Genomic DNA, 14882 nt, shown 5'->3' on the forward strand with positions numbered 1-14882 from the left:
TTGTTGGATATTATGTAATTTTTATTGTTTTATTATTTTCATTTCATTTGCATCCTCAATAAATATAGACAGTACAGAGTTTCAGAGATGGCCCTCCTATCAGGGAGAGTAAGGCAGTTGCCTCAGGCAACAGATACTAAGAGGGTGGGTCATTGCAGCATGGAGTTGGAGGACTGAGCTGGGTATGAGCCATACAGCTGGCCATGTGTCCCCTAAGCTAGCCTGATGCAGTGGAGGACACTTGTCCTTGTCACTAGTAATAAGATTTTATAGCCAGTCTGGCCAGCTGTACATGCTGAGGAAGTGGGTTACTATTTTACCCTTTGCCTCAGGCAGCAAATTGTCATTGGCCAGCCCTGGTGAACTTTCCTGATGGATACTAATTTTAGCTATTGCTTTAATATCTTTTCCTTTAATTGCAGCTTGTTTTGTATACCATATCTTATCCTTTTGTCCAGAGAACCACAAATATCAAGGTGAGGAAGGGTGCTGCATGAAGTGACATTTACAGTGTATTTGTATTTAGGTACAAGTTACATTCAGTAGTGGCAGTGGACCGGGGGGTAGGGGGGAGTGATAGGGATGTATTCAGGTCCAGGTGCTAGCAACTGAAGACAGGCAGCAAGCGTGGGTGGGGATTCACCCAGGCTCTTGAGAGCTAGTTTTGGATGTGACAGACTGAGGTACAAATCCCCTTTCAACCATGAAGCTCACCAAATAGCACAGGTAAGGTCAATGTGGCATAGGTAAGGTCTAACTCAAGATTAGATAAGGCAATTCAAGAATGTACTGATAGATTCAATGTATAAAACAATCTTCCCAAACTTGGGGTCCTCCAAATGCTTTAGACCAACTCCCAGCAGACCCAGCCAATATGGCAGTGCTGAGGAATGCTGGGAGTTGTAGTCCAAAACATCTGCAGGGCACCAAGTTGCGGAAGGCTGGTATAAAAGGTTATCCCCACCACCACACTAGTTTATTTGGAAAAAAGACGCCACCCTGCCATTTAAAAACAGCTTCTTTTCTTGACGTTTCCCACAAAAAAACCTTCCCAATTTATTGGCTTTTGCATTTAATTAGAAGAGTCGTCTATCTAAACTCTGTGTCAGATAATCAAATAGAAAGACTGGACAACAGTTAGCTGCTCTTTACAAGCAAAACTTAATTAAAGAAGCCTTTAAGAGCATTCATGTTAACAGCAGGGAGAACAAATAATTTCAAAGGTTTTTTAAACAGGAGCAATTCAATTTTCTGGGAAACAACACAATTCCCCCCCCCCCCCCAAAAAAATACAATAGGTGTGAGGTTCTATTTTCCAAGCTGTTATGCAATATTCCCAATTATAGCTTTACTCATTCTGATAACAAAATGAACTAGCAATTTTGCAAGCTCAACTGCTTCCCTCTTAAATCCGAAGGGGAGGCTTGCTGTCCAAAATGAATATAATTAGGTTCGAAGCTTTAGCTATCAGATTCCATTTCTCTCTGACCTCACTGTTGACAATCCTCCGCCCCAACTATGTCATTTATGCAACTTAGGATAACTCTTCATGCATCTGATGAAGTGGACTGTAACCAACAACAGCTTATGCCATAATACATTTGTTATTCTTCAAGGTGTCACAAGAGTCTTAGAAATAACCTAATGAACATTGCTGTTTTTACTGCAGATAAATCCAGGCTCCAGTCTGTTATCAATGCATGCCCCACAGGATTTGAAATGAGAGCCACAAAAACTAGTTATTCATTAACGGTTTTCTCTGCTGTCTTCCAAAGCATATTGGTAAAATGTTCTTATCAGATTTTAACTCCTTTCTTGTACCACAATTCTTTTCTTTTTCTTCTCCCTCCTTCACTTCACATATTTCTTTTCTCCCTTTCTTTTGCTCTTTGATCTGGAAGATGCAACTATTCACATCTTCTTCCAACAACATAGATCTTCAGGTGCTTCTCACACCTAACAAGCTAATGATCAGTATCTTGACAGGTTGTAAGGAACACAGATGAAGGTGAGTGCCTTCTTGGGAAGAGACACTCTAAAGGTGCTCTACCCAAGATAATCAGATTTGAATTGTTTCTTCCTTCACACTTTTCAACAATCATATCACACCCTCGGTAATGGTGGTCAAGGGTAGTAAATGGACACATGTTTCCCACTGTTCTATACTTATGGGTAAATTAGATATTCTAATTCATGGTATAAAATACACAATTGGCCAATACCTTTCTTAAGACCATGTAAAATAGCAGTGAGCAAGGCCTCAGGTTTTCAGAACTCTTCGTTAGGCAGGATGTCAAACAAATCTGGGGTGGGTAAGGCTAGGAATAGCATAGTTGTTTCTCACGTCTGCAATTTATAACATGAAGGTGAGTTTTTGCAGATGTAATTGTATTAGTCTCTCAAGGTACAACATTATAAATTGCAAGTTGCGCCCGGAGCTACTGCGGACAAACCCCTCCCCCCAAAATGGATGTTCTGTTTTTGAGAAATCTAGTAGCTAGATTTGGGCTCAAACTCTAATTGGAATACACAGTTCTCTTGGAGGCACGGAACAAAAATAAAGACCAACATGATAGTGAGTGATTGCTAGTGACCCATGATAGCTTGTGAGCAATATTCATGAGCATTATTTGCTTTGGAGTAGTAAATATGGAAGTCAAGGGCATGGTTTTCTGTATGTGGCATAAAGATGAAATATTCTTGGATGCCATCATGAGAAATCACATATAGGGATTCGAAATCAAGCAAGGTAAACATGACTCTAAGGTAAACATGACAGTAATCCATCATCCCATTATAGATGCTATGCGACTGAATTTGCATATAATGGGGCTTTTATTACACATACAATTATGTGTGAAAAGAAGAGTAAGGGTCAAGAAAGTGTATAAAACTATGCTTGGTGTAGAGAAAGTAGCGTCATCCAATGAAGCTAAGCAATGGGAGAGTCAGGACAGATAAAAGGACGTTCTTCACTGGGAATGAAGGAGAATATTGGTCAGATTAGATTTTAATGTGAATTTGTCTAATTTTGCACTTTCAAACCACCATGTGAATTGAGACTTAGTTATCTTTTCAAATTCGCAATTCTTCAGAATTTGAAATGGAGTTCTTTATCAATAATAGCCATAGTTGCTATGTTGCCGTCATCCTGCTTCTGCGGGTTCAGAATGGGTCAGGGATGACAGCAGCAATCTGGATGGGAAGCAGCTTACTTCTTCAAAGGACATACTTACATGGCCCTGCTGGCTTCCACCTTATTGCCACTGGCTTTCCTTCTCCACATGGTACATACCTTTCTTTCAGTTCACACTCCGAACTCTTTGGAATTGCTGCTACAATCTGCCTTCATTTCTTCATTCCACCACCAAAGAGACAGCCCATTCTGCATTGGATAGCCATGAACCTTTGAGTGTGGAAGCTTACGGCCATCCCTATAGGATTGTGTCCTTATAGCAATGCAGTGAAGTTTTCTGCACGTGGTAGGATAGTATGGCCGTACCCAACAGGTTGTGTTATATAATAGATATGAGAGGTCCATAAAATACGTATGTATAAAAAGACTTTACATAAGTAAGAGCATACACAACAATGCATGATTTCTAGGTTTCTTGCATGCTAATTTCCTACTGGGAAAGTGGAGAAATATATTTCTCTTAGAGGCTTAACATCTCTCAGGGAGCAGATCAATAAATTAGATGTAATTCTGCCCCCCCCCCCATCACAGCAGTAATTCCTAACAGAAAAACTCAAGCAAACCACTCACACAACAACTATATGAAAATTCATAGAACCCAAATCCTCGATAATTGATATGTGAAGAAGGTCTCAACAGACGTATTGACAAATCTCTTACAGAACATGGAATCTGGAAGCTTAGCCTCCTGGCAGCCTCGTACCAGCCTTGTTTGGAACCCTGGCCCAAAGAACTCCACTGGTTACAAGCAGCTCCCAGTGATTCCTATAGCTCCCTCTTCCCCAGGCCATTCATAAAGAGCAGGAGAGGGCTTCACCTACTTGTAAGAAGATAGGAGCAGAAAAAAATATCTGATCACTGTGTAGCCATTTTGTGGCAGGAAGGCTGGGGGAAATATATCTATCTAGTTGCCCAGCATTAGTCATCAATCCATGCCCGTTAACTCTTCCCCCAAGCAGGAAGTCCCAGCAGGCAGGGGTGCTGCTTCCTGATTTTGTATACTGGGAGAATGTATTCAATCCACTTATCTCTGACCTATACCTTTAGCTAGTCTTGACTCCTGCAACTGCCTTCTATGCTCTTCCCTTGCTCTACCTCTGTCTAAAGCATCCCTGCCAAGATCATTTACTTCTTCCATGGATTAGACCTTACAAAGCCTCCTCTCAAAACCCTACAGGGCTCCTCATCCCTTTCTGGATCCAACAGAAACTCATTGTCTGCACTTTGAAAGCTCCCCATAGCTTGGCTGTCCCATGCTCTGTGTACCGAATCAACTTTTGCTTTATACCGCTGCCTGTGAGTGACACATCTCCCTCCATCTCTAGCAGCCTCACTAGGCCCAAAGTCTCCTGCTCTCTTAAATGACACTGTCTATTCTCTCTTACTGCTCCTTATGCCTGGAACTCCCTTCCAGAACAGCTATATGATTCAGTCAGCCTTTTCAGTTGTTCCGCTAAACGTATATGGGCTTGGTGTACATGCAGTGTCAAAAAGTGATGTGCTCCACTGTAACAAACTACTTCTGCTTTTGTAGAAACGCTAGATCTGTGAACAGTAGCCAAGATGGCAGTGGCTTTCACACAAGATAGACACCTCTGAATGGTAATGGGCTTCTTTTGATCGCTAAGTTTTGGCTTTAGAAAACTGTGCAGGGCACGCTCAGTATGTAGCCGTATTATTATTATTATTATTTATTTATATAGCACCGTAAAAAAGAATGATAATTTTCTTATATTGTTCTTAGTCAATCTTCTATACCAGTAATTCTCAATTTGTTTGCAGGGAGAAATACATTAAATTTAATAGTTAAAGGCTTCTGTGAATCCAAAACACTCGCCGGTGATTTCCTCTGAAGTTGGGTAATTCTGGTACATCCTTGCACTGGGTATGATTGAATTACACTGTAAAATTACACCAAATGCTTGCCAAAAGCTTGCCTCCTGTCAACCCTATGAAGCACATTCATAGGGTTGACAGGAATTCTAACATGTTCACCCCGTAAGTAAATCTTTCAAGGTGTAAGTATAAAGTATGTCAATTATAATTCAGAGGAAAAGTGTACCTCCGCTATTAGAAGTTCATTGTTTTAGAAGATCCAGTTAAAACATGTCCAGCTGCCAAGATGGGCACCGAAGTCCTTAAAGAAAGAAAATGTGGGTTGGCCCTAATTATCAACAGCTCTACCTGCTGTGCAGTTGAATTGGAACAAGTCATTCTAATTGAAACATTCTTTTGCATTTGAACTTTTCCCCAACATTCAAATAATTAATGGGCCATTCAGGGAAATGGGCCTTACTTGTGAGAGATGATTGTGGGAGGCAGTTGCTTGTGATCTCCAGCCAGGATACACTTCGGGGCCTTCAGCAGAGGTATCCAGCAGCTTGCTTCAAGTGCTTGGGCACATTCATCAATCACCACCAGATCAAAGTGGTTCTCAGGAAGTAGCTTCAGCGGGCCATCGGAAGAGGCTCCTAATTAAAAAGAGAATAGAAAGTCACGGAGTCTTTACACCACAGCAAAAGCAGAAAAGAACTTGTTGCTTTGAGGACTTGGATTTTCATGTCTTTTCAGTGTGTCGCTAGTCTTTTCATTATGTGGGCCTCAGTTGTTTGCTGTGATGAGCAATACAGGTTCTAGCCAACAAAGCCAATTTTCCCTTTCTGCTCCAACTCCCTTTCTAATGGACAAGCACCTGGTCATTTTGAGGGGGAAATTCACCCATCTCTGCAGGTGGGACAGAGGGTGGTGCCTTCCAAGGTTGTGTGTAAAGCACAGGCAGTTCTAGAAACACTCAGTAAGTTTTCAAAGGAATAAAGAAATTGTATGATACTTCTCCACTAGAGGACCTGCTGAACTTAAATCCATTTCTGATCCTTAGTGTTGGGACTTCTGACTGCAGGGAGCCCTGAACATTATGATAAGGTTGGCAGAACATAAGTAAAGTAAAGCCCTGCTGGATCAGACCAAAGGTCCATCTAGTCCAGCATTCTGTTCTCACGGTGGCCAAACAGATACACTAAATCTGTCCACAAATAGGACAGAAGTGCAATAGCAACCTCCTGGACGTGCACCTCTGCAACTGATGTCCAGATGCATATTGTCTCTGATACTGATAACATCATCATCATCATCATCATCATGATAATAAATTTCTTACCCGCCTCTCCATTTGGATCAAGGCAGGGAACAACAGCAAATATAAAACACATAAAAACTGATAGTATACTTGAGTAAAACATCCTAAAAACATTCTAAAATTCCACTGGATAGGCCTGCCGGAATCATGTCTAGTAGCCATTGGTAGGCTTGTTCTCAACTTCTTGGGTACTGCTTTGTAGACTGTGTGCCTCCTGAGCCCAGGAAGCCTCACTAGTACCTTGCTGAGCGCTCTGGGAGTGCGATTCACACTTGCCACTATAAGGCATCTCCTTCCTGCTTCTATACTGGAGTAGGCCTTTGTAGCTACCAACCCTGATGGAAGTACTTCGACCAAGGGACTCTTAAGTATTTGTAGTAACCAAGGCCTTGCATCTTCTTTCAGAGTAGCAACAACTGTCCCTACAGAGGTAATCCCCAAAGGATTATTCTGATATGCTTCCTGCTAATTTCAGGCGATTTGAGGCATATCACATGATGATTTCCATGTAAAATTAGTAATATGCTACCAATTCCCTACAACAAACACTACAATGGCCAGTATTGTGAGGCCTAATTCACATAAAGAGCAGGTGAGGTGATAGATGGTTCCACTTTGAATTTTAGAAAGAAGAATCACACAATGGAGCACACCTCCATTTAAAACAACAACCATCCCACAAAACTAGATGTTAGGCAGAAAGACTGTAGCCTCCTTCCCAATAATGCCAGTTTTAGAAGTGTCTGTTTTCTTTCCCCATGGGAAAGAAATTGACCGTGCAGATGCCAGGTAGAATTTGTCCTGCAGACTGAGGTGGCATAGCCCTCGAATTGTTTTACCTCCTTTTTAATTTTAATATTTTTTTTACCTTTAACTACAGTTTTTATGAACTAGGCCAGAGACAGGCTTTTAACAGAAAATATTTCATTCCTTTACTATACACCAACTAATAATCTGCTTGAGTTTGAATCATTAGATGCACATGTGACACGCACATGGTTTGCATGATCACAGGTTGTTTAACAAGCTACTGTGACTTGTTAGCCAACTGTGCGTGCCTGGTTTGCATAATTACCAGTCCCAGCAGAATTCCTCATGTCATCCGAACCCAGGTTATTGGGGTGGTTAACGAACCACTCAGAAATCTTGGCCTATTGTATGGTTGTGTAGTGGTTGCTTAACCACTCCAACAAGCCACCTGCACTGGGTTTTGGACAGCATGAGAAGCAACAGAGGGAGCTTGGATCAGCAAGCTGAAAACATGGTGGGCTGTGTTGATATTGAGAACCAGGTCACAGCCTAGGTTGAAAGCCCAGATGAAATGTAATCTTTAAATAACGCTCTCCCTTTATATATTATCTTGATATGATTATGTCATGCTATTTTGACTTCGGTTTTGATGCTGTACTGAGCTAAGCTCCAAATAAAAGAACTCTGGGGCCTAGCCTAGAAATCTTGCAAGGATAATTATGCAGGTAAGATAGGTGTTATTCCATTCCAGCCTCTCTGGTATAATCCTAATGTATTGAACTCAGTTAACTAAAAGTCATTTCTGTCCCTCAGGGTTGAAGCAATTAAGCTCTCCTTCTGCTGAGCTTGGCAACAAGATGACAGAAGTAGGACTGGTTTGCACCAACCAATTCTATAGAAAGAAGAGGTCATAGTGATTTCTACCTCCAATTATATCAATGTGATAATTGCTTCAATTGGAACATGCTTTTAAAAAGAAAAGGAAAAAAAATCAGTCTACTGCAGCAGTTTATGTTTCAAAGTAATAAGGCCTTGTCCCTGGCTGATTTCCACTGGAAGGTTTCAATGCATCTCATGGTCTGAACATGTACGTAACAGAGGTATATAAAGCTAATGCAACATTTATTTACTTATTTATTGCATTTGTATCCTGCCCTTTTCCTCCAAGGAACCCAAGGCAGCATACATAATCCTCATACCCTCCCTTTAATCCTCACAACAACAACCCTGTGTGATAGATTGGGCTGAGAGTCTGTGACAGGCCAAAATTCACCCAGTGAGCTTCCATAGCAGAGTGGGGACTAGAACCCAGATCTTGCACTATAACAACTACACCCCACTGGCTCTCAATGGGCCTGTTCAGACAACACATTAAGCCATAGGTCACCAATGTTTTTGCAGCAAATAGTTAGCGAGCATGTTTAAACTGTGGTTATGTAGCCACCATGGTTAGGAATGGTTCACTCGACACTCTAAGCCATAAACAATGTTTAGCTCAAAATGCTTAAGCACCGTTGCTTTGTGTATTGTCTGAACAGGGTCAAAGATACCTAAAGTATCACAGAGAAAGCAAGTTACATAATGAGACAGATCAGTTTAAGAATTTGGAGGGGGGCATTCCATATGTGCCCCAAAAAAGAAGACTCCAAAAATGAACCGAAATCTGTTTCAATATTGATTGATGGAGAAGGTTAGTTGTGAATCAGCTGAGTGGGCAGTAACAAAAATCGGATCCACGCAAAACTGAGGAGGTGGTCAGACACATGTCATTTGGTGACAAATCCCCTCTGGGTGCAAAGATGTGGGAACTACATGCTGACATTCTCTGTCTAGGATTTTAGTCAAGATTTTGACTAAAAATCAAAAATACATTTTCATTGCTCATGGAGTTGGAACTATAGTTCTGCATCTCAGGAAGCACATGCTGCTTCTTAGAAAGGACCATGATCATAGCTTCCTACAAGTGAACATAGCTTTCTTAAGCACATCACTAAGAGTAGGAATTAAGAGGGCAGAATACTGCTCATGTACCAGTGGCCACAGCAGCCATTAGGGCTGGGCACCTTCCATGCAGAGAGATAATAAACTGATAAAGGAGTCACTGAATCAACAAGGCTTGGGCTATGAATGCAATACCTGTTACAGTTTGTTGTCTAAATGATATTTTCAGATAAAGGTATTCTACTTGTCCAGAACCCTCTGCTGCAAGAGATTTAAGGCACTGTTTCAGCGTTCCAATCAGAAGGGAAACATATTTTTCAGTAACAAATTGATTTTAATATGGTGCTTGTGTCGTGTTCATAAATAATCTCTGCACATGTTTGCAACACTGTTATATACAGTCTTCTACACAAAATTATCTCCAGGTTTCCCTGGTAAAATATACTTTGGGGATCACAAACAGCTCCCCAAACACAATAGCAGCAGTTTATATTGGGCTATTCTCCAAGAAGCCATATTAGTACATACTTACAAATAGAAGTAATTCACTGCTTTGCTGATCCAAGACCCTGATTAGTTCTATAAATAATGCATCGATTTCCTCTCCTCATTAGCTGGCACATAGTAGTAGTAAGCAATGCTTTGTAAAATGTTAGTGCTAGACTAGTGTATGTTGTTCTAATGCACACAGGATTGATTAATCATCCAAACATGGAACAGAAACTGTATGATCAGAAGAAAAAGGCAAACTAGCTAGCTAAATGTAATTCTGTTTATTGTTCGTAGACTTAAAGATATAGGGATAAGAATCAGTTCAAAGATGCACTATGCAATCTTTGGAGTTCCTGATGGGAGCACAATAACACAGTGGATTGCAGAGCAGCCTAAATTTGTAACTGCCAGTAATTTGATTTTACCATCCTTAAAGGCAAAAAGCAGAAGCATTCCTCTAACCTGTGTTTGTTGCAAGAACAACATTAGCTTTTGCCAGGATTTCAGTCATAGCCGCTTCCTCTCGCTCCTTCAGCTCTTTTCTCAGTGCCTTAATCTCATTTAGAAAATGGCTTCTCTCCCCCTTGTCTTGGGTCTTTCTGGTTTTCACCTGCAGAAAAGATGAAGGTGATTTTTAAAAACAACAACAACAACACAAAAAACAGTCAATAACGCAGCAGAACTTATAGCCCAGCACATCGCTATATGCCATGTAGAGCAGCCAAAGTAATAATTAAAGCAGCAGAAGTTCTCCCATAAAGTACATTATGTAGCATTGATACTATCAACAGTACTAGGGACAGTATCCAATAGAACTCCTACACAGAGTAGACCCATTGCATGGAATGGCTGTAGTCTGACTGGAATAACACTGGATACTGCCCTAGATGTTCAGCCCTTCTGCCTCTACCGAGAAAGATCTGGATGAGAAAGGGAAATAGACTTAGTTTATATTTACTAGAGATTTGATTTTAATGGACCATATATAATATTTTCTGGTTCTAGAATCAATAATCCCTACCTCCCCTACAAAATGCAATTTTTAATCTAAGCAGAGATATAATTCAGTTGCATTAATCCCTTAGAATAGGGGAACAACCCCAGATTTTACATAATAAATTAGTTATATTATCCCAACATGGATGTGTCAAATAACCTTGTTGTTAATTTCTCAGGTTATAAAATACTAGTAAAAATGCAGTGCAACATCTGGTTCTTATAACACTTTCTAACTGTACATATATTTTTAAAAAATACACTGTGCTTCCACACAACTAATACATATAAACAAAGTCCACAATATGTGGTTAAACAGTCCTAATGTGGTTTGTCATATAACAAGCATGCTGTACAGTACAATAACTCTCAATACCAAGAAATCTCCCACAAAATAAATAATCCAGTGATTGAGCTTGGGTGCTTGAAGGTGTATATTTAAATTCAAACAATCAGAGATGTAAATGGGCAGCAAAGTAAGATGGAGAAAAGATTTCCATATTTCTTCTAATTCTTTGGTATGCCTTCATGTCAAGGTAACTCTGTTTAGCCTGTATAAATTGTTCTGTGTTAACTGGTTGAAAACCTCTGTTCAAACTGGGATACACCTAACCCTAAAAGCAGGAACCAGGTGCATGCACTTAAGCTAGGGATCCTACCTAAAATACTGTGATACAGGTTGTTGTAAGGTACTCTGCTTTGTATGAATAAGTCCAGATTTCTCCAACAACATTTGGCTAGGAGATAAGGAAGACAGACAATGGCTGGGATCCTATCTTTTTTCCTCCATAAACAGAAAGAGCTTCTGTCTATGGAAAGAGAGTTGCACTTGAAGAATGGACTCTTCTGCTCATGGAAGGAACCCTTGAGTGAGAGCAACTTGGTGCTTGGCCAAAATATTCAGAAACATTTCTGACAATTTTCGGGGTGGGGTGAAAACAGATGAGAAAAAGGGTCTAGTTTTCAGGGGAGGGGCAAAATTGATTAATTTGGGGGGAGCAGAGGGCTTACCATTCCTAAGAGGAGATGACAGAGGAGTTTCAACTTTCCTTCCATAAAAAAAGCTTTGCCACCACTTCAAGTGGCAACAGAGCTATCATTAGCAGGTTGGTGGTGTTCCAGTGTCCCATAGAATGGCCCAATGGGAATGATGCCTTCATGTAGCATCATTCTCAGGAGCATTGTGGGGGGGGGGGGGTTTGAGAAGGGGGGAGGGAATGATGGCTGCTCCCATTGGCTAATGGGGCAGTAATCTTTTTAGCTTAACAATGGCCCTGGGTTTGACTCACTTCCATTAGACCATTCTGTGGGAGAAGATAATGCTGCTGGGCTGCTGATTTAGCTCTGCTGTTGTTTGAAGTGGCAGCAAAGTTTTTTGTTTGTGGCAGGAAAGAATGGGGGCAAACCCTCTGTCATCTTCTCTTACAAGTCTCCCACCCTCCTCTGAAAATAAATCAATTTTGTCCACTGAGAAGAAATTTGCTGAAAATGCCTCGTACTTTTGCCAGGGACAAATACCCTCATGAACGTTGGGAATGGTTCTCACAGCATTGATGCAACTCACCTTCTGTTCACAAAGCAACAAGTTAAGATCCAAGCCAATAAATCCTTGAACCACACCCTACTTTCTCTGTCCTTCTATCCAAGTTCTCAAGGGATATAGTGTGAACTAATAATCTACTCTACACTTACTTCAGGAATGTGCAATATACGCTCTGCAGTTGAATTATTTCTTGGTCAACAGATTGCTGTCAAAATTGCCTAAACTTCATATTTTATTTTAAAAAACCCAATGTTTCTATCCCTGAAAGGGGAAAAGCAAATAAAAACAACTAAAAACATAGGAAAAAAATCTTTATTTTTATATTAAACTGCAGTAAATGGTTTATAGCCTTAATATCAATTATTGTTCAAAACAGACAGCTGTCAGCATATTGGGCGCAGAAGAATTTTAATAATACAAGATAAACCAGTCTCTTTTATTAGATCAGTGTTTCATCTGAGTTCTCCATAAAAAAAAATTTAAAAATCTATATGTGGCATAAATTACAATAAATCTGTTAGTCATTAAGGTACCATAAGACTCTTTTCTGTTTACTGTAACAGTTTGACACAGCCATGTCTCTGGATCCAGGCTACATAGACCAGTGCAATATAGGGACTAGATATTACACTGCACACAGTAGTGTGCAGAGTGTTAAGGATGAAGCATACTTTTAGCATTCCACCTTGTTAAAGGCCGTAATTAGGGGTGGGTCATTCTGATGTTTATAAAATTGAAAATGTTTCACCAATCTTCCTGAAACAGAGACCTGCCAGAAAGAAATGCTGGTTTTACATACCCTGCGCATTTCAAGAAGATTGGTGAAATATTGAGGGCAGGATGGCAGTTCAAAGGACCAAAAGTGGGAAAAGCCTCTCTGACTCAAAATGAACACAGATTAGTTCCGGGTGGCGACCATTTTTTTGCACACTAAAAGCTCTGAATTGGGAGCCTTACCGTGCAATCCGATAGCAGGATTGTGTTCCCCTGTCCTTCTAGTTGGTGGAATGGCCTTTCTTTTTTAAAAATTCGGTTCCGTTGATTTTTAATTATTATTTTTTTGTGTTCAATGTTTCTCTATGGGGAATCTGATAAGGCAGTGCATGCGCCTCAGATTCCCAGGAGGGGGGGGGAGAAGAAGGGAGAGCGAGACCCACGGCCATGGGACATACTGACTTGCAATGATGGGAGTTGTAGTCCAACACCTTTGGAGGGCACCATGTTGGGGAAGGGCTGCTCTAAACAAAAAAAGAGAAGTAGGTAGCTCTAAGTTGTTCGTCATCAGTTTTCCACAAACCCACGGTCACCTCTGCATATCCTATTCTCCATCCTGTCCTCATGGTTTATCTGCTTTGGGAGAATGAGAATTTCACTGGCACTTTCTGCCTCCTTAGGAAGGATGTGGTGTTAAGGTTTGTGAGCCTTAACTCCCAATTTCCCTGCTTTTTCGTGCTTGGTTGAAAACTGTACAGCCTTAACGTTGTTTTGTAAACCGTAGGTTTTTTGTTTATTGAATTGTTATTAAAGTCCCAGGTATGCTCAGCTATAAAGGTCACTGGCCAGCCTTAAGCAAGCTTTCAGCCTATCCTATTGTCTCATTTGTTGCTTCTCCAAAATGCTCCAAAATGCTCTATCAAAATGCTTAAAGCAGGTGCGGCCAGACTTCAGATTTGCAGGATCCACTTTTGCTTTTCCCTAGAAACCCAAAGCCCACCAATGGGACTCAGGTGCAAAATGGTGGCTGGGTGTGGAGCCAGATGCAAAATGGTGGCTCCAGGGGTGGAATCAATTATACTGTACATGAACCTTACACTGGGATAACTTGCATATATGACACAAATTTACATCTGAATAATTTCAAATCAGGGTTTAACAGCCTAATTTAAAGAGAGAAACACATATTTCTTGTTGCTATAGATAAATCACTGGGAAAGAGAAATGCTTGCCAATTTACTGTAAATCATCCAGCAATCTACCAGTATGTGAAAATCTACCTTCACCTTACCCCTGCCTTAAAGCAAATGGGGGAAATGTGAAAGATGGTCTCTTCCCTTCTCATGTCAACTCCTGGTTAAGTTGCCAGCGTATATTCTCTCTCTGAGCATTGCAATTTTTAAGCTACCTTGCAAGCATTTCAAAAAGCAATACTCACCTGGTATTCTTGGTTCCTATCCATTGCTTTTAAACCCTAACAAATAATTTTGAAATTGCTTTTACAGGTCTTAGAGCAACAAACTGAGAGAAAAATGTTCAGAAATCAAGAAAAATCCCATATAAAAAAACGTATTGCATACTCCTACACCAAGAAAAATATCAGTTAAAAGCTATGACTTCACCTATCCTGGACCTTTTATTTTACTTTTAGTGAACAACACTGCAAAAACATAACTTTCTGAAAAAGAAAGCAGAAAACTGTACAAAATGTACAAAGCCAATAGAGGTGACATGGCTGCAGCAGCACCCTTCTTTGATTCCTGGTTGGTGAGAGAGAGGCAAGACCCCTTCTACTGCAATGTGTTTTGTAAGGGCTCTAAACTCTCAAAACGATGATGCTCTTCAAAACTCTCCCAAATGGGGAATAAGGTCTATGCCATCCCCTTTCTCTGGTGATTAAAGATTATTATAAAAAGAACACTTTCTGGACATGGTAGAAGAGGCAAATTGCTGAGGCTAGCAGGAGGAAGAGGGTAATCTTGAGCTCCCACGACGATATCATCATCATCATCATCACCGCCGCCACTACCAGTGGAACATTCACAAAATTTTGCATTGCATTCTAACCCCTGAAAAGGACTGCTCCTGTTCAGGGTTCCAACCAGCTGGGCATG

General features: G+C 40.6%; 1 protein-coding gene across 1 annotated transcript in view; it reads right to left on the reverse strand.

Annotated features, from left to right (window-relative positions):
• Window positions 1–14882, reverse strand: part of IGHMBP2 (immunoglobulin mu DNA binding protein 2) — an 87356-nt gene that overhangs the window by 39509 nt on the left and 32965 nt on the right. The window contains exons 7-8 of the mRNA XM_063117047.1: window positions 9978–10125; window positions 5493–5667 (exon numbers count right to left, since the gene is read on the reverse strand). Coding sequence (XP_062973117.1) covers window positions 5493–5667; window positions 9978–10125 — 323 coding nt within the window. The remainder of the gene's footprint in view (window positions 1–5492; window positions 5668–9977; window positions 10126–14882) is intronic.

Source organism: Elgaria multicarinata, chromosome 2, assembly GCF_023053635.1.
Source record: "Elgaria multicarinata webbii isolate HBS135686 ecotype San Diego chromosome 2, rElgMul1.1.pri, whole genome shotgun sequence".
NCBI lineage: Eukaryota > Metazoa > Chordata > Lepidosauria > Squamata > Anguidae > Elgaria > Elgaria multicarinata.